Below are 25,131 nucleotides of genomic sequence, written 5' to 3'. Positions count from 1 at the left end.
GGTATGTGCCCTGACGGAGAACAGAACCTGCAAGCTTTCACTTTGCAGGATGATATCCAACCAACTGAGCCACACCGGTCAGGGCCCATCTTTATTTTTAAAGCATAATGTAGTCAGAAAGAACCTATGTAGGAAAAAAAAACCTCTTTTATATCTATAGATTGACATCTCTACTACTGTCAGCCCTATTTGATAAAGCAATTATAAAAAGGCAAAAAAGACGTTCATATTTAAAGAAACTACTTAAACTAATCACAGAGACTGACAACTTGTAACAACAGGCCTCTGAAATATATACATTCAAGGATCCTTGGAACGAATTACAGTCTATTCTCAACAGAGCAGACAGTGATTTTTTTAAACTAAAAATTACATCATGTCACTGCTCTTATCAAAAGGCAAAAATCCCTTCAACTGCAGATAAAACCCTACAGGATGCAGTGCCCTGCCCCAGTTATCACTCTCAGGTCGTCGTTTACTTCTCTTGCCTGCTCTCGCTCACTCCACACTGGCCTTGCCACACAGGCCCCGCTGCTGCAATCCCAAACATCACACAGCCCTCTGCCGCAGGACCTTCGCACTGGCTGTTCCTTCTGCCTGAAATGCTCTCCCACAGGCATCCATGAGTCTAATTCTTCCGCTCCTTCAAATTTCTACTTCAAAATTTACCTTCTCAATGAGTCATGGCTTTACTGCCTCATTTAAAATTGCATCTCTCCCCCTGCCCTTGCACTCCTAATTTCCCTTCCTTTCCTTTTTGTCCGTAGCATTACTGCCTGCTACCGTCTTGTCTAATTTCTTCTTTTATTTGCACATTGTTATCATTATTTCTCTGTACAATGTTCAACAAGGACGGTTCTTTTTCTGTTTCTGGTGGTATCTAACGTACCTAGAACAGTGTCTGGCAGATCGTATGTGCTCAATTGCTACCAAATTGGATTGAATGACCCACAACAACTTACACAGCATTACTGTAAGAGCAGACAAGAACACATGTTATAGAAATACTCATGCCAAAGATCTTTCTGGTAAGCACACCAGACTGTTGTAAGGTAAGGGGTAAAAACGCCATTCAGCCAGGCAGGCGGCTTAGCCCACTTATTTCACAACAAACTATTTTCATTTGAAGCGGAGACCACTGAAACGTGTCCCCTGCCGTACATGCATCAGCCAAACCAGACCCAGGCAGTATTCTACCAGACAGCCTACATCACAGGATAAAAACAAAAAAGCTAGTCAAAAGAATGCTCTGGGCATGCTATCAGCGCCAGTTATAAACAAGATAGCACAAGGTTCACTCAACCTTGTTGGTGTGGTTCACTCAATCACCCCATCAACAATCGAGCACAGGGGACGCAACAGTGGAAAAAGACACTGTTGAGACGAGAGGAAGGCATATGTAAAAATACAACCATAACAGAACACGATTAGAGCTAAAAAAGGGAACATCCAGGTGCTAGAGAACACCCAGGAGAGGTCCTCACCCAGACGCAGGAAGGAGTTAACTAGGAAAAGATTCCTTGAAGGACTCAAACTATATAAGCTAGGCCTTGATGTTTCTTAACCTTTTCATTGCCAGCTGATTGAGAAAACGAGGCATCTTATTGATGATCTGAGACAAAAACTAAATGGCATTTTCTTAAAGGATGTGTAATTCATTTACATTTGAAATGTGAATCAATGAAGACGTTTACAAAGAGTTTCACCAACTCTCCACCTCTATCTCAGTGGACCTCTCTGATAAGGAAGTCAATTGCAAATTTAACTTAATACAGTTAACTCATTCATTTTTCTCCCAGACCATTTCTATTCCTGTATTACCTATCTTGAGCACTCTGCCAATTTTCAAGGAATAAAGGTACTGTATCCAATAAGAAGGGTTAATAGACTTCAAATAATAATCATAGTTCTAGATCAAGAAAACTGTGATTAGAAAAAGATTTAGAGCCAAAAGAATTGGGATGCCTGCAATTTTGTATGTGGTATTATACAATCCAGACCCTCTCTCAGTTTAGGTATATTAAATTTGCAAACCTTGCAGTTGTAGGTGGTGATACTTGTTCTCTTATGCAAATTCTAATGACTTTGGAAAACACTGAAATAACCACAATCCTGGACAAGACTAATTTTTTTTAGTGATATAAGCACATCATAAAGAGTAAACAACAAAACATTTTTCTAAATGCAACCTGAGATTCATCACTCTATTTTCAGATTCTCTGGGACTGAAAACACTTCAGAAGTCAACCACCTCAATTTTCATCATCTTATGGGGAAGTCAACTGGGGCTCAGAGAGGCAAAGTGACTTGTCCAAGGTCACACAGCCAATTGGTAACTTACAAAAGTATTCTGAATTTATTTCTCCTACCAAGATTTTGATTTCATTAGGGCAAAGGCTAGCGTTTTGATTATCTGGAGCAAGTTCCAACACTCCACTCAGCATGCATTCAACAAGTAGTACTGAGGTTTGCTTCTAAGAGACAAACAGTTCTTGTTTATAAATAGGAACCCAACTTGCACAAGGTTGTGTGTCAACTACATCTCAGTAAAGCTGGAAGGAAGGAAGGAAGGAAGGAAGGAAGGAAGGAAGGAAGGAAGGAAGGAAGGAAGGAAGGAAGGAAGTAAGTTACAGTTAGGAAGAAAGAACAGATTCCTGCTCAGCAGCCATAGTATTTGTTGAATGAATGGAGAAATTAATGCAACATTAGTTCAGTGAGTGTGCTTGAAGTAGGCAGGTGTTAAAATGGATAAAGGAGCCAAAGGCACTACAATGGATAAAACTTAGCCTTTCAACTAGACACTAGCCTTACATAAGGTCTTTTCACATAGGAAAAACAGGTTCATAATCCAGTTCCATAATGCCTGATTAAGACAAACTACAGCATTTGCCTAGGTCAGGAAATCACTAATCTTGTTAAATAAATCCATCCTCACTGTACCTAAAACTTTGGGCTGTAGCTCAGACCTGATTCAAATGTTTTTCAAAGGAGTTCACAAACATATTACTTCAGCATTTCTTTCACTTTTAGGCAGCATATCAAAACCATCATTCCAAGGACAGTGAAAACACACTGCATGATATCATAATGATACATTGTTATTTGCACAAATCCATAGACTGTACAATAGCAAGAGTGACTCCTGAGGTAAACTATGGACCTCGAGTGATTTTGATGTGTCGATGTAGGTTCAACCTTGGTAAAAAAAAAAATGTGTCACTCTGAGAGGAAGATCTGCTCGTTCCATACTGTGAAAGCTACAGTGCAGCACTCATACACACACAGAAACGCCTGCTGGGATCTATCTTGCACTCAAATGAATGCACTCATGTGTCCTACACTCACACATGTGTAGCCTGGGCATGCAAGGGCCCATGGAGTAACCCTTGCCAAAAGGGGTCAGAAGCCAGTGGGTAAATGCTCGTCATCTGAGGTATACTCTATGGCTTCCTAGAGGATCCTGGCAGTTTTTACCTCAGCTGCCCACAATGGTGACCAACTTAATAACACATGCTGGTAGCAGCTTTCTCTCCTTCCCTGCTTCATTTTCCCTACCGCTCCCCCCACCCCTTGACCCCCGCCACTACTGGTTCCTAAGGCTCCCAACTCTGCTTTCCAGGGGACTCCCAGGCTAACATAACAGGGATGGCCACAAAACTGGGAAGTGTGGCACTACTCATCAGCTTTTCAACACGTGAGGCCCACCCCTTGTTCCAGCACAGAAATACAACACTTCAAGGATCAGCATGCAGTTTTAGCACCATTTCCCACATACAAGTCAAAAAAAAAGGGGAAGGAAGAACCTATACGGGACCAGGGCTCCATTATATTTCTTGATTTAACGTAATAATGTAAAGGTCTCCCTTTAAAAGCTGGGGCAGGCAATTTGAAAACAAAAATCATAGTCCAAACTCCCTATACTTTCCTCCACTGAACTCTTGCAAGGACTCATTGCAGACTCTCTGAACACAGTACAATACACCTGAAATGATGTAAATACACTCACCACCCCTATTATGTATCCATCCCATCCCCCAAAAGAACTGGATGATAGAAATAAAAAAAAAATTGAAGTCTGTATACTGTTAAATGGTTCAGGAAGAGAAATGGGCTGCTGATCTTCATCTCCCCACTGAGGAGGATGAGTGCAAAAGATTTACTTACACATCATTGAATTCCTCCAGAGACCTTGCAGGTGTAAAAACATCCAACAGACCAATCACCTGTAAGAAAACATAAAAATCAAACAGTAAATAAATACTGAAATTACTATATAGGACCCATCGGGTCTTTGATTATGAACTAATTCCAAATCCCACTGAGTTCAGTAATGTCACAAAATCATACACATACTTCATAATTTATTTTCTAACCAAATTATACTTTTGTTTTTTACTCATTAACATTACCTCTCATAAAAATCTAGCTTACTATTAAAAATATTTAACTCCTTAGGATTTGGTAACATATAGCTGTTAGTTTATAAGGAAGCAAAAAGGTTTAAGGCTTTTGACTTAACATATGCACTAATAATAGTCTGATTAAGAAACAGAAAAAAGTCACATTTCTACAGCTGTTATTATAGATATCATTTTCTTTTTTAAATGTACTATTATTAGATGTATAGTTATTATTCCATAAAAAATTTTCTTGTTACTATACAATCTTCAAAACTAACATTTAAAAAAACCCCAAATACTCTTTGAGTATATTCTTGATATAATATCCTTAATATTATAATATCCTTATAATATCCTTAATATTAAGATAATTTTCTTAATCATTACCAAGTACTTAGATAAGACTATTTAAAAAAGAAAAAAGCTATCTTTATACATGGATAAAGCAAAGAGCTACTTAATACTCAGTAATCCAAGGTGTTTGAGCAATTTTTCTGGTCTAGGAATTATACTGATTAGTTCACATATACTCCCCTCCTTTCCTGCTAAAACCCAGACCACTTGTTTCCACAAACACTGAGGAGGCAAACAAGAACTAGAATACATTTCTGATATCCCAGCCAGATTTGAGGGTATTTGGAAATGAAACAAATGAAAGCCAAATGGCCCTTATTAAAAATGACCCCTGACTGTGGCCGAGTCAGCACGCTGTGCCAACCAAGCAACACTAAACAAAGGGCTCTGAGGGTGAAATATGCCAGCACTCAAAACACTGTCATGAAAAAGCATTTCTGGTGAGAGTGTCACTCCACTCACCCAAATACCAGGCTTTGAAAGCAATTTCAGGTAGCCTGAACTCAAAAGGAAAACAATATGAAGGGGGGGAAAAAAACCCTTGGAATTCAAGGAGAAGAGTTTTTCAACTGTTTGCATCTTACACAAAGGAAAGGTGCAGGTACTGTCAGATCCTTGCTACATAACTGTATACATGAAAACCAAAATCACTTATAATTGTACTACCCACAATAATCATGAACACTTTGACATATTTCCTTTGATTTTCCTGATGTACATAAATTAAACTGGGGTTATACTATGCATATACTTTTATACACTGCCTTGTCACTTAATACATGACTAGTCTCACATCCTCAAATAATTTTCAATAATATATTCTATCATTCATATATATGTATCATAATTTACCCAATTTCCTATCTTTAGACATTTAAGGAACACTGCCAGTGCGTGCATGCGTGCGTGTCTGCTGCACATCTTATATTTTCTTCCAGAGAACAAATGTTAAGAAATAGGTTTGCATTATCAAAGGACACCAGTATATTGAAGGATCTGAATCTCATCAAACTGTCCTCTGTGAGGATGAGGCTAACTTACCTTCCCACCAACAGTGCATCCACCCATGACCTTATTAATGGCTCTAAATGATGCTTTAAATTTAAGTGAAATAATTTCTTTTTCCTTCTCCACAACTGTTTTCCTTGAGTTTGATACACTGCTGCTTTAAAATCTCTGGTCTTTTGATTACTTTCTCCCCTATACTCACTTGTACTTTAAGGTAGCTGAGCTCTAAAAGCCAATTTTATCCACCTGTTCTGACATTTTCTAACCACTGATTCTTTTTATGAGTTGCCCATCTCCTCAATACAAGAGAAATTTAAAACAATTTATATTGTTTCACACTGTATCCGTTGTGATTGGTGAAAAATTACTCTCAGGTCAACGTAAAATTAAAGCACCAGAGGTCAGCTTTACCCTGGATTACTCATGCAATAGTTACCTCAAGAACGGTAAAACAAAACAAGTCTGAAAGATTTTCAAAGAAAAGTTCCAACTCCCCATTGACAGCACAACAGTCATCCGGAACCAAACAGCTGTGAGTCTGCATCCCACAGCCAGTCTGTGGTCTCTCCAAGCCACCAGCTTGTGTCTTTCATTCTGAGAACCCCAGCACCCAGAACAGCGCCTGGTGCACAGGGCAGCACCTGACGCACAGTAGTCCAGTGAACGTTTGTTAAGGAAACGAAAGCACAGCAATCCAGTGAACGTTTGTTAAGGAAACGAAAGAAAGGTATCTCCAGCTGAGACAGTGGTAACCACACCCTTAGAGTTTTGTAAAGAATTACAAAATACAAATCACAGAAACAAACTTTTTGAAGCAGCTACTTCCAGTAACAAAATCTGAGATATAAAGATGAAGTAAATTATTCAAATAACTTAAAAACATGGCTGCAAGAAGTATAATTAATTTATTTGGAAAAATAGAGCAGAGCATATTAGTGAATGCCCTATCAAATTTTAATTTTCTTAAATGGCACACACTCCATGAGATTAAAACCACCTGTGTTACATCAAAATATTTTAAATTTTTTGTGGGTTTTTATAAAATATCCCTTCTCTACTAATCATATTTATGAAGTGTTAATCATAAGACAAATTCTGTAGAAAGGTGTTTCCCAGAATTAAAATAGATCTAGCAACATTTTAGGAATATTCCATAATCTACTCATTTCTTAAATGAAATTTTCCTTTTAATTCAAGTCACATGTTAGCTTATTTTCTTACTCATTCTGACATATGTGACACCTCAAAGTAGCCCAGGAATCACATTTTTAGAGAAGACATTTCAAAACATGCAGACCTCTGACTCCTTGACTGGGCAGTGCTTGTACTGGAGCACCTGCCCAGACAGCCGAGGATGCGGCTTTTATCTTTTTCCCTTTTATCTTCCCTTAGAGCAGGTATGAAGGAGATCGAGATTGCAAGTTCAATCAAGAATGAGGCAGCTAACTTTGCTCAGAGTAACTCTTACAGTCACAGAAAACCTCACCTAGCTCTTGTTACCCATCTGACAAATGCATACCCGTCACTCATTACCATGAAAGAAGTAACATGAACAATGAATTGTGGGTCAGAGACATTTTGTGTGAAAGAGCACATGTGCATTCTGGCATCTAAACAATCTCTGTCACCAATATTTACTTAAAAATTTGAAAAGTTTTAAGCTGTTGCTACTGCTGTTGCTTTTGGAGGCCAGATGGCTACCTAAAAATTAGATGGTGGCCCAAAAAGAGTCACTTTTAAAAAAAAGAAAAGAAAGAGGAAGAAGAGGGTAAAAGAGAAGAATTCCTTTTAAAATCCTCAGATAAGCTGACTTAGCAGTTTTGGTTCTTTACCAGGTAAAACTGTTGTACACAGTAAGCACCTACCAATTGTTTGCAGACTAGATTGAAATGCAGGAATTTTTCTATATTGTACCAAAGTCTTTTGGTCCCTTCCTATTCGCCCTTCAAACATCTACCAAGACAACAGATAACTATGAAACATTCAGCCATGCACCTCCTTCTTCTGTTCACACAACAAATCGCCAATGTCCAAATACAGGTGACCCTCTGCATTGATACTGCTAAAAATCCAAACATCTTAATATAATATAAAGATGATGGACTGCTATTAAGTTGCTTATGAAACAATTTATGTAAAATTAAAACCATTTTTCTAATACTGTCAGCCCTCTTTTTAAAAGTCTTGTAACCTTTCCTAAATTAGAAAAATTATATCCATCACTATGGCCTCCTCATTTCTACAAATACAAAACAGCCCAAATGTAACCAGCCCAAGATCACACAAGTTACACTTGAAATTATCCCATTATGGAAAAGTAAAGCATACAAACCAAGTAAGGTTGTTACTTACGATCATTGGAAAGCCAATGCATGGACTCCAATAACCCAAAATAATGTGTGCCCTAAACAGTGGCTTAATTTGTCTATAAAGAAAAGCAAAACATGCCCTGGCTGGCGTAGCTCAGTGGATTGAGCCCGGGCTGCGAACCAAAGTGTCGCAGGTTCGATTCCCAGTCAGGGCACATGCCTGGGTTGCAGGCCACGGCCCCCAGCAACCGCACATTGATGTCTCTCTCTCTCTCTCTCTCTCTCTCTCTCTCTCTCTCTCTCTCTCTCTCTGTCTCTCTCCCCCCACCCCTTTCTCTCTCCCTTCCCGCTCTAAAAATAATTAAATAAAATCTTAAAAAAAAAAGAAAAGCAAAACAATAAAGTATAGCGCTGGTAAACCAGATGTTCTTAAATTAGCATAGGCAACATCAGTGGGATCCCAGGGCCTCCTGGAGGTCTCTTGGGGTTCTGTGTTTAGCTTGCAATCCATTTTCAAAGTATGCTTTTTTTAAATAAAGATTTCATTTATTTATTTTTAGAGAGAGGGGAAGGAAGGGAAAAAGAGAGGGAGAGAAATCGATGTGTGGTTGTGTCTCATGCACCCCCTACTGGGGACCTGGCCTGCAACCCATGCATGTGCCTTGACTGGGAATCGAACCAGCGACCCTTTGATTAGCGGGGTGGCACTCAATGTACTAAGCCACACCAGCCAGGGTCAAAGTATTCTTTATATTTAAAAAGCTATGACAATGTTTCTGTCACAGTTATTAATGTGTGATGACAATCAGCATACACATTCAACTGTGATGAAAACCAAATGTAAATTTATCATTTAAGCTACCAGGCCACCTTGATTTTATGCAGACATTGGAAGAAAGCTTCTCTTGGCAGCTTTTCCCACAATCTCAATTTCTGGTAAACATGTCACTGATTAGAAAGCCTGCAGCTCTGCAATGACATTTAAAAAACTCAGTTTGCATGTGGATGCTCATATAAAATTATACCTAGGAATAGGATTACCTGAAGAAAACAGGATTTTCTCAATAGTTTGCATTTAAAATAAAACATGAAAATAAATAGGAAGCTGCAGCTGTGATTATAACAGAATTGGATTATAATCCAATTCCAAATTTAAGTCTGAATGCTCTCAATTTAGAATTTATACTTTATGAAACAAATGTATATTAATAAAATATCCCTTAACTGCTATTTTTCTGTTACTATGGACAAAAAAATTTCAATTAATAAAACAGAAAAAGTCTGAATAGACAAGTAATAAATTTAGATTTTGAATTTTTTTCTACACACTAACAATCAATAGGGTCAAATGACTCTAAAATTCCTGATTGGCCCTAGCCAGGTAGCTCAGTTGGTTAGAGCATCATCCTGATATGCCAAGTTTGCAGGTTTGATCCCCAATCAGGGCACATACAAACTACAACCAATGAATGCATAAATAAATGAAATAACCGATCCCTCTCTCAAATCAAATAAAAAAAACTTTTGAAAGATTTTATTCATTTATTTTTAGAGAGAGTGGAAGGGAGGGAGAAAGAGGAGGAGAGAAACATTGTTCAGCTGCCTTTTGCAAGCTCCCAACCTGGGACCTGGCCTGCAACCCAGGCATGCGCCCTGACCAGAACTGAACCAGCGACCTTTTGGTTTGCAAACTGATGCTCGATCCACTGGGCCACACCAGCCAGGGCTCCAATAAATTTTTTTTTAAAAATCTCTATGATCATTGTTTCTACAATGCTACAAAACTTACAGTTTCTTTCATATAGTAATCACATAAATTCTTTTTAACTTGATTTTGAAATTCAGGAAAATAATCAGTCAACTGTTTTTTTCAATGTCAGTTAATATTCCAATTGGATCCATTTATTTACTGTGTTTGAACTGTTCAGCACCCCTTTGAAGGGTGGCATTGTTCTCAAAGTTCTCAAATTTCCAAATTAATAGAAAAGAAAAAGTTATTTAGCTTAAACAATATCTTTGCCACATTTATTAAAATATCCAAATTTGGTAAAGGTGTTTTTTTCAGATTAAAAAGGAAAATTATAATATTAAATTGTACATAAAGTAATAGCCATCTCTGATAAAACTATCAGTAAGCCCAAGGCACTCTTCCTCAAACTTCTCCACTGAAATAACCGTAACACAGAAGAGCCACAGACTCTCATATGCTGGGAAGACAGTCTTAGGTAAATCAGGTAAAGAATACGAAATTTCTTTGTAATATTTTCTCTTAAAATCCTTATACCTCATAATATATCCTTTCTTATTAACATTTTAAATTCTTTCCCTCTAAAAATCTTTGAGTAAAACTCAAAGTCCAGGAAGATGCACCAATTTCATCCCAAGGCTTTTTGAGTAGCTACCTTACATACTGCAGCGGCCACTAACACCCCAGCATAAGAAGCACGGCCCAAAGTCTGATACGCTCTAATGTATTTCCACTGCAGTAGTTGAAACAATTTTTCTATTGTTTAGTCTATTCAAGAGCAGGATTTATTCTTCCTTGAATGAGGAACTTACATTTTCGTGTTTCATATGTTTAAGTAAGCGCAGTTCTCTGTAGGTCCTTTTGGCATGGATAATGGACTGAAAGGGTCTGGAGAGCTTCTTCACGGCCACACGTAACCCAGTTTTTGTGTCAAAAGCAGCACTAAGGGGAAAAAACACCCATCATTAAACGTGCTCTAAATACTTCAAAATTGGCATTTACGAGGCTACTTCATTTCCACATTAAATGGGTCTGTAACAAAATACAAAAAAGATAAAAACTAAAATGACCTATAATCCCATTACCCAAACAAATCTTCTGTTATTATTTTTGGTGTTTCCTTCTAGTCTTTTTTTTCTATGCATCTAAATCAGAAGTCAGTGAACTCTTCTGTGAAGGGCCAGACGGCAAATATTTTAGACTCTGTGAGGCTTAGGGCCTCTGTCACAACTACTCACCTCTGTGGCTGTAGCTGAAAAGCAGCCACATTTAAAAAGGAATGTGGCCGTGTCCCTACAGCACAAGAGGAGGCCACCCGCTCTAGATGAGCCAACACACTGACAGACAAGGAGCTAGATTCCATCTGCCTAAGTCTCACGGTCACTTTGCCACCATATGTTGCCTGATCAAAGTAGAGGCCTTGGAAATCACCCTGTTTTCAGGCCAGTTTGGTACAAAAACTTCTTGGGCACTTATAAAGTATCTGACATGTTTTAGAAGCCAAGATACAGTAGGGACCAGTTCAGGGGAAGGGGGGAGAGGGGAAGAGCAGGATAATAAAATAATTCCAAATAGTGATGAATGATACAACTAAATAATACAGTATAATGGGCTAAGGAAAACAAAACAAAACCCAACAGTGTCATGCTCCCTTTGCTAGGATGTCTGAGGAAGTACATTTGAGCTGAGGTAACTCAATGATGAGAAAGCAGCAGGCATGTAAAGAAATAGGGAAAAAGAGCTTCAAGTATTAGTAAAATACATTAACACTTGATTCTATGCACAGGAGGAACTATTCTAAACTTTTTACATTGATTTAAAAAATTAACTATTTTAATTCCCAACATCCCTATGAAGTAAGTACTGTTACCATTCCCCTATTACAAATGAGGAAACTGAAGCACAGAGAGGTTAATGAACTTGCCCACCATCACAAAGCTACAAGGTAGCAGAGCAGCAGTCTGGATCCAGAGCTCATGACGCTACCTCTCAGAAGAGCGCATGCAAAGGGGAAAAGAAACAGGTAAAACACTTTGGCATGCTGGAGTAGCAGAGAGAGAGAGAGAGAGAGAGAGAGAGAGAGAGAGAGTTGGTGTGTGCGTGGAACGGGACAGTAGAGCTCGGAGAATGAGGCCAGAGATGCAGGCAGAGGTTGACCGTGTAGGACACCTTCCTCAGCAAACTTAATGTGCATGTTACTGTATCATTTTTAGAGACTCAGCTAATCCCATCATGCCTCCTTTTCATAGAAATGACATCCGTAGAAATGCCCCTAATGGGCACCCAAGACTTTCAGATCATCTGTTATCACCAAACTCTCCCATATGACTCTGACTCCAGAAGTTACCTACCTTCACTCCCAAATCCTTATGCATGTCCTTACTCTTGAACTCCGGATTTGTGATAACTCCTGTACACGTTCAACGCCTTGTCCGAACCTCCCCTCCATCTCTTCGCTTTAACTGAAACTAAGCAGTACCTTGAAAACACTAGCTCTCTTACAGCCTGGCATCCAGAAGGCATTCTTTCCGTCTTATCCCAGCTCCCTCAATGCTTGTCTGCCTTTCCAAGCATTACCACTTCCAGACTATAACTCTCTGTTTTATAAAAGTCCCTGTCCCAACCTTCTCTCCCTCTTTGCTGATGTTGTCCACTAGATGGGAATTTTCCATCATTCATTTAGAAGTTAGTTCCTACCTCAAAGTCTCTCTCCACTCCCAACTCTGCTATCATTCTTGGCAAGGTCAACATCCAGGTGGCGGGTACCTCCACATCCTGGCCTCTCAGTTCCCTCACCTCTCCAGGAAACTCCACCTCATTCAGCCACCTTTCTGGTCAGACTCTGGACCTCTATCACCAGCAAGAACTGCCCTGCCTACAAAATTGTGAATGCGAGCACTTTTCCCCATCACAAACCTGTGCCTTTTAGTTTTAGTTTATTTGTACCCTGACTATGATAACGCACTAACCTCCTCATCATGCTTATTTCTAGCCTGCAGCCCTCTCCTGTCTTCATTTCCCTTTTTGTCTGGCTTAGAGTGGAGGCCTAATTTCCCTTGTGCCTCTCTCTTGCACCTGTCTCTCTCTGACATACTCACCTAGATAAAGTCTAACTCGGGGAGAGCTCAACTATTTAATTCTCCATGTCTAAATCCAAGAACTAATTGTGGTTGGGGCGGGAGGAGAGCATAATCATACAGATTGGTTGCATTTTTTAAGACTTTATTTATTTTTAGAGAGAGGGGAAAGGAGGGAGACAGAGGGAGAGAAACACTGATGGGTTGTCTCTTGTATTCACCCTGACTGGGGACCGAATCTGCAACCCAGGCATGTGCCCTGACTGGGAATAGAACTGGTGACCTTTTGCTTCACAGCACAATGCCCAACCAACTGAGCCACAGTGGTTAGGGCTGGTTCCACTCTTAATTTCTGACCTTAATTTCAAATAAGGCTTTCAATACTGCCATTTTTCCCCCTTAGAGTTGATTTTCCTACACAAAGTCATCATTTGACAGACTGTCCTCAAACTTCCAGCTCACCCTCCTTTCTCAGGAGTAGCCAGCTCATGCCTTCACTGAGAAAACAGAAACCACTGAAGGGGAGCCCCACCTGCCTACCGCTGCATCTACAAACCCGTCTGCACTGGATGCACGTTTCCTGCCTTCTCTCCTGCTGTAACTAAGGACACAAGCCCTTTCTCATAAAAACCCAAGACATCAATACATGCTTCAGAGCCATCCTCCCTCACCTTTTCAAGAATTTACTCCCTTGTTCCCTTTCTCTCTTACATCATCAATTTCTCTGTATCTAAGAGATCATTTTCATCAGCATAAGTATGCTGCAGTTATTTCCTATCCTCAACAAACAAATGAAAAATCTCCCCGACACATTCCCATCATGGTTGAAATTTTCCAGTGGTTCTCCAAGTGCGATTGGGGACCAGCAGGTTTGGAATCCCCCAGACCAGCAGATTTGGTATCACCTAGGAACCTGTAAGAAATGCAAATTCTGAGGTGCCACCCCATACCTACTGAATCAGAAAATCTGAAATGGGTCCAGTAATCAGTATGTTATCAAGCCCTCCATATAGTTTTAACACACACTAGAATTTGAGAACCACTATTGCCTGGACCAGCAGCACTGGTATCATCTGGGTGCTCTTAGAAATGAGGGCTTCTCAGACCCTGGAAGTTTGAGAAGCACAGATCTACACGTTTCCTCAGCTCTCACTCTTTCCTCAACCTCCTGCACTGCTCTTCCAGTGTCCTCAATGACCTCTGTTACCAAATCCAATGGCCACTTTTCTGGATTAGCAATGGACATGGTTACCACTTTCCCTTTCTCTAAACACTAAATCCTGGAGCTCACAGCAGTACATTCTGCTGGCTGTGACCTCTACACCAGCTCCTTCTGTCCCACTGCATGCGGTCCCTCCACTGAAGCTCTGCATGCTGGAGCTCCCCAGGGCGTGGTACTGGGCCCTCTTCTCTTCCCTCTCCCACTTTCTCCTTCTAGATGATCTCTTCTCCACCCATGATGTGAAATCAAATGCCATCCCTATGCTAAAAACTGTCAAATCTATGTCTCTCACTGAAATCTCCTCTGAGCCTAGCTGCCTACCTGACATCTCCATATAAAAATGCACAAGCACCTTAACCTCAGCCATGTTCCAAACACCCAAAAGTATTTCTCTATCTCCTTTACCTCAACAAATGCACTTTTCATCCAGTTGCTGAAACCAGACATTCGAATGCCACCCTTGATTTCTCTCTTTCCTCTAGTCTCCTGCCCACTCCATGCAAATCTCTCAGCAAGTCTTTTGGTTCCCATCTCCAAAATGCATCTCCAATTCAACTTCTCTTCATTTCACTGCTTCCACACCAGTCCACGTCATCCTCACCGCCAGCCTGCCTCCTTACACTGCTCCCTGCCTCCTGTTTTGCTCCCTCCTAATACACTCTCCACAAGCATCCAATACAATCATTTGAAAATATAACTTAGATGACACCACTCCCCTGCTCCAAATCCTTCAAAGAACTCCTTGGCAGATAAAATAAAATGGAATTTTCCTATCAGCCTACAAGGCTCAGGTGATGTGACCCGTGATGACCGTCCCACCCTGCTCCTGTGCTAGCCCTTCCTTCGCCTCAGGCACTCTGTGTGCTGAACATGCTGGCCACTGTCAGCTCCTTCCACTCCGCAAGCCAGCGGGTCCTGGTTCCTGAGATGCTCTTCTCTCCACACCTCCACTCCACCCCATAGCTGATCCTTCTCCCTGAAGCACAGGGTCGCACACTCATCCCTTCAGAGATGTATCCAAGAGGTCTCATGCAGTTACCCTCTGTCACAACACCCTCACTGCTTCCCACCTTGTCCCACACATAGGGAGAGGTGTTCTCTTCTACTCCCCAAGCTCCTATAAACCCATGAAACAGTAACTTCTCCCTTCTTGGAAATACCAGGTAAATTTACACTCTTCCCTAAACTCCTCACTGGCTCTGGCGAAAGCTAAAGATGGCCATTGCTCCCATGTGACCCATTCCCTTCGACCCCCTACCTCAGAGGCTGCCTGGCTAAGCACCTTCTCCTCTCCTCCATGGGTGGGCCTGCCAGGGCTTCCTAGAGCAAGGCATGTCATCAGGTTTCTAGCTGAGCTGCCCGTGACTTGGTGTGCAAATCCAACTCAGTGGGGGAACAATAAGAAGCCCACCTGTGCTGCACGTCCAAGCCATCAGAAAGCATTCCCCACACCAGCTTTACAGTAATAAAGACACATTTTGATCTCTATTTGACTTCTGTATCTATTAATCAAAGCGCAGGCTAGGATTAATCAGCACCCTACAGACCCCAATTACAATTTATTACTATATATTTACTTACAATCCAGCACAGTGGTTAAATAAGGGCTGGATTTTTAGCATTAGACCATCTGGATTTTAATTCACTCTGTCATTTAGTAGTTATATAATCTTGAGAAAGTTAATTAAATTCTCTCAGCCTCATATATAAAATGAAGATAATGTTTATATCTAATCTGTAGGGTGTTTGTTAGGATCAAATGTAATAACTTTTGTAATACATTTAGTGAAGGGCCTAACCCACTGCAAAGCCCAGTACGAGACACCACCAACGTCCGTCTTCCCCGCTCACCCTAGGATCCCGAGCGCGGAGGAGTCACTACTGTATTACCCAAAACTTGGCATAATGCTTGGCACCAGGTACATTCTCAATGAATGCTTAATGAAAGTATAAAAGAGTATTTCATAACCATATTTATCTAAAATATGAAAGGTAAAACTTTAACTTTTCATTTGGTTCTCAATTTATATAAATTCAATAGCATCTAACAAGAAACTCATACTAATGTTAAGATGTACATTTATTGACTGCTTATTACTGTTAATCACTGTTTTTAGATCTTTATGTGAATAGACATCTTTAATTATCACAGCTTTATGAGAAGGCATTATTATTATATCCACATGAGAGAACTGAGACACCAAGAGGTTAAGTAAGGCACTCAGGGGACAGACAGAAAACGGGAGGGCTGAGGCACAAACCCAAGTGGTATGTTTGAAGCGTGAACTCAACCGTTATACCATGATGGAAAACCAAGCTCAACTTTGCTAAGCAGAGTTCAGTCCATTCAAAATATATTCTAACTGTATGGGCTTGGGTTTTTTTTTTCTTTTTGAAAAATGCTTCCTACTACAATTGCATTTCATAAGGAAAAAGTTTTTCCTGTAATCTTACACGGAACTCAGGAGAGGAGAGTATTAATGAAAAGTATTTCATAAGAAATAAATTTCACTCTAGATACTTTATTAAGGAGAAGTTTTCAATCTCTGAAGTTCTACTACTCCCCGTGAAAGTGGAATACTTTGAAGGAATCAATGAGGTGTTACCTCACAAACACAAAACCTCACATCCTAATAAGCATTTACTGAAATACCTCCTCCATGACATCCCTTGTAGATAGAAAAGGAACATTAAACTTAGCACCTAATGTTTAGAACCCACTGTCTAACTGAGATGATGCAACATACATGAAAGCAAAGATGCCCCATAATATAGTGCAACTCTGTACAGACAGTCGACCACTTTCAAAAAAGACGGGTTCAAAAACCTGTATCTTGGGTCCTGGCTAGTGTGGCTCCATTGGTTGGAGCGTCAGCCGGTAAACAGAAAGGCTGCGGGTGCCACCCCGAGTCGGGGCACATGCCTAGCCTGCAGGTTTGGTCCCCAGTCCGGGTGCATGCAGGAGGCAACCAATGTTTCTCTCCCTCTCTTTCTCCCTCCTTTCCCCTCTCTAAAGTCAATAAGCATGTCCTCAGGTGAGGATTATATATGTAAATTGGGCTTAAAATTTTATGTATAAAATATATAAATTAGGTTAAAAATATATAAATTTCCCTTGCAACCTGTTCACAAGAACAAAACCAGAAACTATCTTGATGTCCAACAGGGGAGAGTTTAAAGTAGGGTACATTCTTATGCACCATTCATTACAACCACTAACAAGAACCTCCACTCACTAATATGTACATGTTATGTTATTGATGGGAAAGAAAACAAGATTCAGAAGAATGATCCTATCTATCTGGGGGGGGGGGGGGATGTATACTCATATGTGTGTATACACATATGCAGAGAAAAAATGCCTGATATACTCAGACTTTTAACATTTTTGCTTTTTATATTTTTCCATCTTCTGATTTTTAGAAAAACATGAGCTTGTATCTTTTAATAAGAGCATTAGTAAAGTTAGAAGCAAAAGTCATCTGTGTTGTTCTTTTACCCTAAAACAAAAGACACCCAAACTTTAATATTCCCTTCAGATGATAATACTTACATGGCTATACTCATAATACGGGGTTGGACAAAAGTAGGTTTACAGTTGTAATACAAGAAAATAATACAAGAATAAACTGTTTCATGTACTCACAACTATAAACCTTCTTTTGCCCATCCCTGTATAAATAAATTTGTATCCTTCAATCATAAGCATTTTCCATTTTACTAAACAATCATTAACAATCATTTCATTATATATCTGTGCCATAATCTACTCATTGATTCTTATCAGTGGGCATTATAACCATTCCATTCACAAACACACATAGAATATAAATACTAACACTATGGATATCTTAATTCACACTGCTTCTTCCATAACTGCATGATTTCCTCAGAACATGAATAATTTTCACTTCAAAGGACACACTCTCCCACTTTTTAAAACATATTTTACTTATAAAAGAGAACTGCTCTGTACTTATTAATTAGTAATTACTATATGAAAAGTTGCCAAAGGAATATACAATCCATTCCTGCCCCCACATCTTTAAGCAATCAATTGCTCTGAACTAGCCTTCTGTTTATCACTGATCAAAGTAGTATTTGGAGAGGGGAGAAATCACGTATCTTATCTAAAATGAACATTGTAGGTCCTGGCTGGTGTGGCTCAGTGCTCAAGTGCCGGCCTGGGAACCAAAGGGTGGCCAGCTCAATTCCCAGTCAGGGAACATGCCTGGGTTGCGGGGTCAGGGGCACAAGGCAACCACACACTGATGTTTCTCTCCTGTACTTTCTCCTTTCCTTCCCCTCTGTAAAAATAAATAAATAAAATATTTCATAAAATAAAATGAACATTATAATTTCCCAAAGCAGAAATTCCCAATAAATAAAAAATCACCTGATAAAATCAATTAATGCAGCAGAAACCATTTGAGAAGAAATTCAAATGTGCTGAACACCTGATTTATGCCAAATGTTATCCAGGCAATGTTTAATTTAAAACTTAAACTAATAACTTTATGAGATATAGCTATATTTACTTTCCAAAATAAGACACTAGTGGTCAGAAACATGAACAGCTCACCCAAGGTCATATAACTCATATGCTGTGAGATTCAAACACAAGTCTGTCTAATTTCAATGCTCATTCTTTTTCCAGGATGAGGACAAGCCTAGGACCAGCTTTTGGTTTTCCCCTTATTATAATAATTCACTTACTAGTGTTACCAGTTGGGAAGATTCCTCTTAAATCACATTTTAAAAGCTACAACTACAAATAAAACCTTGTTTTCATAAACAGCATCATAAAATGAACTTATCTTTACAATGATCAGATTCTCCAAACTAAAATTCAGGATAGGATACATTGCTTAATAAGTTTGTCTGCCCAATGTAAAGTCACATGAGGTCTTCCAAAGTTACAGTTAATTCACATTTTATAAAATTATAAATGTGGCTTCACAAAATAAAGGAACAAATATAAAATTGATTAAAAGTAGTTATTATAATATTGGGACATCACTGTCACACATCTACTGCCGATCATGATACAGTGCCTAAGACATAATAATATTCATTAAGGAAATTAAATGTTTTGTTACACATTCAGGCTTGCCTCCCCCGCAAGTGGAAAAAAAAAAAAAAAAAAAAAAAAAAAAAAAAGCTTACTAGATTCTCAATACATCCAAATATAATTTTGTTTAATTTCTAAATTTATTTACACATACCACCCTGCTTTACTCTACAACGGATTTAAAGCAGCCAGGAAATATATTCTACAACTCGACACAATAATAAGTAATTGAGGGAAAATAAATAAGAAATTCAATATGGGTAAGGTTAGCATGAGTTTATCAGGAGGACCTTTCTAAAAGTAGGGTTGAGATGGGCCTCAAATTTGGTTCCTAGTCCACTAAAGTCATCACACAAAACACAACCAGTTAAGACATGCGTCACAGGAACCATATAATAAAAACAAACCAGGTACTCAGGAGAACTGAAGAGAGGCATAATTACTCCTGTAATAAAACCAGAGAAAAGTCCCTCCTGTGTATGTTTACGAAGGAGACACATAATGTGGCAAAAATGTCCTATCGACATCCTTACACAAATACCGTATGTGTTTCAGGTGGTTCCTTTCTTAGAGCATCCACCAGCGGAGATGTTCACAAAGCCAAAATACAGTCCATTGTTAGCAAAGGAGGGAGGAGAGTATAAAACAGCATGCCATGCTGCTTCGACAGACGTAATCCGGGGGGAAATCTTACATGTGTTTGGAAAGACAGATTCTAAACTCCATATTCCTTAAACAATCCTCCAAGGTGATTTCCATCAACCAAGCTTTGGATAGGTACAGACAGGACTTTGTGCTCACATTCCATGACTGGCACCATGACTGGCTTGCACATTTGCTGTTACAAGATAAAGGCAGATCAATATTCTTTGACAGTCAGCTGAGTTGGCAGGTGGAGGGAGACACCCTCTTAAAAAGGTGAGGTGCTGCCTAACCTGGACAAGTGCCCACGTCCACAAAGCATGAAGCACAAACGACGGCACCAGGACTCTCCTCGAAAAACAATTTGGATTTTCCCCAACAGGATGAAGAATAAGCAATCACCTGGCAAGTCTCTGAGTAACTTGTGGAGATCATAGTAACTTTATAATTTCTTTGAATGGTTATAGGTGGCTTTTCTAATCTCTAAATGATGTTAATAAGGAAAAGGGAGCCCTGATAATGGTTAACAGGAAAAACACATCAATGGAAATACTCTTCTACCAATCACACAATTTCAGGCTTTTTCCCAACTTAAATTCAAGTTAGTAACAGCCTTCAAAATGTGCCTTCTGACTACTAACTGGTACTTTCTCTTTACCTGCAATACTTGATACACATTTGGATAGATACCATACTGGAAATATCTGTCAGTACATATATCCCTCTACTCCAGAAACCTACTTTTTCTCTCTGTAACACTGTAGTTTTGATGCTACGCTCTGCCCCTCCATTTGGAAATAACACAGAAATAAAGGCAACTTTATGTAAAAACTAGAGCTCAAGTTTTGATTTAGGAATTGCAAGAAAAAAATTCTTCAGAGTAGAAAGGGACTTAAAATTGACTTTAAAAACTTATAACATTTGAAACATTGTGAGCTTTCTTTTAATGTCATCACTAATTCTCAAATACCTTGTTTTAATATCTATAAAATACTTTTTTAAATCACAAAATTATTTGACTATTTGCACTATACATGGTATTTTAAAATGGAATTTAGTTTCTTACCACATCACTTTCAGACGGAAGAACATCAAATGGAATCAATACAATTGTTACAAGTATGTGCAATATGACCAATCTCCAGCTTTTCAGTTTCTGAAATTTCTTCTCAAAGAGGCTTAAAACATAGCCCAAATTCTTAAAAAATCATTTAACTGATCATTTACCTTGCCTTGCAGAACTTACAGTTCAAGAACTTTTAGGCACATTCACTATTTTAATGAAAACCTTATTCAGACAGGAAAACACATCTGTGATCGGATCCCTTAGGGACTCCAGCCGTAGGACAGAGACGCAGAGAATGGCAACACGCATGCCAGATGCTCGCCACTCCTGACCTGGTCCTATTCCTGCTGCAAAAGCTTCTGAACTACTGGAGTGAAAACGGTTTTCACAACCGCTTCAATTTTTACTGACCTGATGAAAACTAACATTCCAATAATGCAGAAATTCTCAGACACAATCTAAAAATCCAAAACCATTTACATTAAAATGTAAAATGCAATTCATCTTCATTCGCTGCAAGCTCTGAAAATACAATGATTTTTTACTTCTTCATTAAAGCTGGTCAATTAGCCCTGGCTGGCGTAGCTCAGTGGATTGAGCGCGGGCTGCGAACCAAAGTGTCGCAGGTTCGATTCCCAGTCAGGGTACATGCCCGGTTGCAGGCCATGACCCCCAGCAACCACACATTGATGTTTCTCTCTCTCTCTCTTTCTCCCTCCCTTCCCTCTCTAAAAATAAATAAATAAAATCTTTAAAAATATTAAAACAAAATGCTGGTCAGTTAACATATTTCTTTGATTGCAAATGTGAAGTGATATATATGCATCAAGAGCAATGGTTATCCCATACTGACTGCAAAAATATTACATGTGGATTGTTTCTTTTAAAACAATTATTTTCCAAATCCTCATTAGAATGTTGTCATCATCAGTACACCTTGCTTACTTTTGTGTGTTTGAAAATTTCAGTAACAAATGTTTTTGCAATTATCATAAATTTTAATTCCTTTCAAGCAAATCTGAAATATGAAATAAACTAACCATATATTACACTGTAACTATTACCATCAATCCACTTTCCCCTGCTGCTACAATGAAAAGGCTTTTACAGTAATGCTGTTTGTAAGCTTCACATCCAGGGAAGTATCCTCCAAATATATGCTGTAAACATAGCTACAGAGTATATAACAGACATTAATGTGACTTAACAACTTTGGGGGTTTGCTCAGTCTGTGATTCTCCATCTTATGACATGTACATATTTTTTACAGCAGTACTCAGTGTATTAGTTATCTAATGCAGGACAAAAAATTACTGCCCAATTTCACATCTTACACAAGATTTATCATCTCACAGTTTTTTTGCAAGTCAGGAATTCGGGAGCAGCTTAGCTGGGAGTTTCTGGCTCACAGTCTCTCATGAGGTTGCAGTCAAGATGCTGGCCAAACCTACAGCCATTTGAAGGCTTGACTGAGACTGGAGGATCCACTTCTAAGGTGGCTCGAGCACCTGGAGAGGACAGTCTCAGCTCTCCACATCATGGGCCTCTCTATAGGGCTGCCTCAGTGTCTTCTCAACATAGCAGCCTGCTTCCCCTAAACTAGTGGTTCTCAGCAGAGGGCAACTGGACCCCCCGCCTCAGGGGACCTTTACATGTCAAACATTTTTAGCTGTCCAACTGGTGTGTGTGTGTTGCGGGGGAGGGGGAGGATGGGGGCCGATTACTGACATCTAGTGGGTAGAGGCCAGAGATATTGCTAAACATCCTTCACAACAAAGAATTATCTGGCCCCAAACATCAATAATACTGAGGTTGAGAAACTGCCCTAGAGCAACTGATCTCAGAGGGAGAACAAGACAAAGGCCACAATGTCGCCTATGACCAACCTATGCCAAGCTGTCACGCTCCATCGTTCCTGCCACATTCCATACACTAGAGAACTGAGTTACTAAGTACGGTCTTCACACAATGGGAGGAGAATTAAGTTCCATCTCTTTAAGGGAGGTATATGAAATAATTTATGGCCCTATTTTTAATCATTACACATCAATTTGGTATTTTTCTTTTTTAAATAAAACTTCTTGTGGTGACATTGGTTAATAAAATTACATAGGTTTCAGGTATACAATTCTATAACACATCATCTGCATATAATATTCTGTGTTCCCCAGCCCAAAGCAATTTGTTTTAATCAAAATACTGGAATTTTTAAGATAGCTCATTTACTTTTGGGAATACTAGATAAAATCTTATCAGTGCTCTAGAAAAATCACTGAAATTCCATTTAACAAAGCTATTTTTGCATCCTAGTGAATGGTCTCTGTTTGCAGTACTTTAATAAGCTGATCTAGAAAAATTCTATTAAGCATAAATGCATGCAGTCTGGTAAAGAGAAAAGTGAACTAGTAGTGAAAAGACATGTTCTAGTTCAGGCTCCAGCACTTCCTAGCAGGCGATCTTGGCCAAGGCTTCTATGAGCCCGTTTCCAAATCGATAAAATGGTGGTGTGACCAGCCCTGCTCATCTCCCACTGACATTCTGAGGCTCAAGATAATTACATGAAAGTATTATGAACTATAAAAAGCAGGTAATTTTAAATGTTTTAAGGTGAAAAGAATAAGCAGGGGGCTTATCACATACTCAGGTCTCAATATCTGTTTTTAGATCTCTTGATTTCAAATTTGAGGGTGAGTATTTCTCTGAAATTACAGTAACATAGGGCAGATCATTAAAACCTAACTGAGAGCCTATATCCTTGATCATCCGTTGTCATGCTAAGGATAACTAAAATATAGCTTCTATAAGTTAATATGCATACTTATTCAGCAATTATTAGATAAGAACTACTAAAATCAACAATATAATGTAGCCAATACTTAATGGCACTGAACTACAAAAAACTATTCCTTTATATATTTGTTTCCCAATTTAGACAGACTGTGAGGGAGAGCAGAAGCTACAGTTTATCCTTAGAATCCAGCCCAGTGCCTGGGACATTCTGCCAGATTAATAAATACACACCCAAGCAGATAGTTCCTGACCTCAAGGAACTGAGAAATCTAGCTGGGGAGTCAGAATGAACAAAGACACATTAAAAATTACTGAAGGCTTTTTACAAAGCGACACACTTGCTTCCTGCAATCCACTGTTCTTCAGTCAGACCAGTTTAGGACACTTCCTTGCTACTTCAAACTCAGCTCTCTACTGCCTACAAACGTGCAGTTGTCTTAGCCCTATTCCAGACTTAATTCTTTTTAAGCTTCTATTTATTTATTTTTAGAGAGAGGGGAAGAGGAGAGGGGAAGGAGAAAGAGAGGGAGAAAAACATCCGTGTGAAGGAAAAACATCAGCTGTCTCCCGTACGTGCCCTGTCTGGGGACCAAACCACAACCCAGGCATGTGCCCTGACCAGGGATTGAATTTGCAACATTTTGCTTTGCAGGACGACACCCAACCAACTAAGCCACACCAGCCAGGGCCCAGACCTATTCTTAATTTCTGGGGGTAGGAACCAAGCACCTGTGTGTTTAAAAGCTCCACAAGCGATCCTGAAGAACCACTAGCATTAAGAACAACTGGGTTCATCCAACTGAGATATTCCTCTGTCAGGCAAGCCCATTCAAATCTAATTCTCTTAGTTATGGTTTTTCCTGTAACCTAAAAATGTTCCTTTTCCTCCTCTCCAAACACTGCCCATTCTTCAAAATAATTTTCAAATTCTTCTCCCTCCATGAAACCATGAAACCACCTACTATTAACACTGCAGCTCATAATGCCCCATCTCTCTATACGTATCAATCCTTTTATATATAGTACATTAAAATTTTATGTTTATTTCTTTTATACACTGGTAAACATTTAACACTGATATATATCAAAAGATTTCCTTTCCTACTGTAAGTCTAAAACACAAACATAAATATATGAGGTCTGTCCAGAAGGTATCCAGCCATGTAATATGAAAAAGACATTTATTGAAGAAGATACAAGATACAAGAAACATTGTACAGAGGACAATGATGCCTCAGTCCCCTACAGAGTAGGCACCTTGGGACCTCACACAATTCTCTCAATCACCATCAGCTGCCCCGTCGTATTTTCCTGAATCTCATCAATGGTCTGAAATCTGTTCCCTTTCAAAGGTGATTTTAGTTTGGGGAAAAGCCAGAAGTTGCAGGGCACCAGATCTGGGCTGTAATGGGGCTTAGTCACCTGGGTGATTTGATGTTTTGCCA

At 39.3% G+C, this 25,131-nt stretch overlaps 1 protein-coding gene across 3 annotated transcripts in view; it reads right to left on the bottom strand.

Moving 5' to 3' along the window:
• Positions 1 to 25,131, bottom strand: part of MAPK14 (mitogen-activated protein kinase 14) — a 64,068-nt gene that overhangs the window by 28,541 nt on the left and 10,396 nt on the right. For all 3 annotated transcript variants that reach the window (XM_028508632.2, XM_028508633.2, XM_036024019.1), the window contains exons 2-3: positions 10,631 to 10,760; positions 4,165 to 4,223 (exon numbers count right to left, since the gene is read on the bottom strand). In XM_028508632.2, the coding sequence (XP_028364433.1) occupies positions 4,165 to 4,223; positions 10,631 to 10,760 (189 nt within the window). The remainder of the gene's footprint in view (positions 1 to 4,164; positions 4,224 to 10,630; positions 10,761 to 25,131) is intronic.

This window comes from Phyllostomus discolor, chromosome 4, assembly GCF_004126475.2.
Source record: "Phyllostomus discolor isolate MPI-MPIP mPhyDis1 chromosome 4, mPhyDis1.pri.v3, whole genome shotgun sequence".
Lineage (NCBI taxonomy): Eukaryota > Metazoa > Chordata > Mammalia > Chiroptera > Phyllostomidae > Phyllostomus > Phyllostomus discolor.
This window is presented reverse-complemented; position numbering and strand designations above follow the sequence as displayed.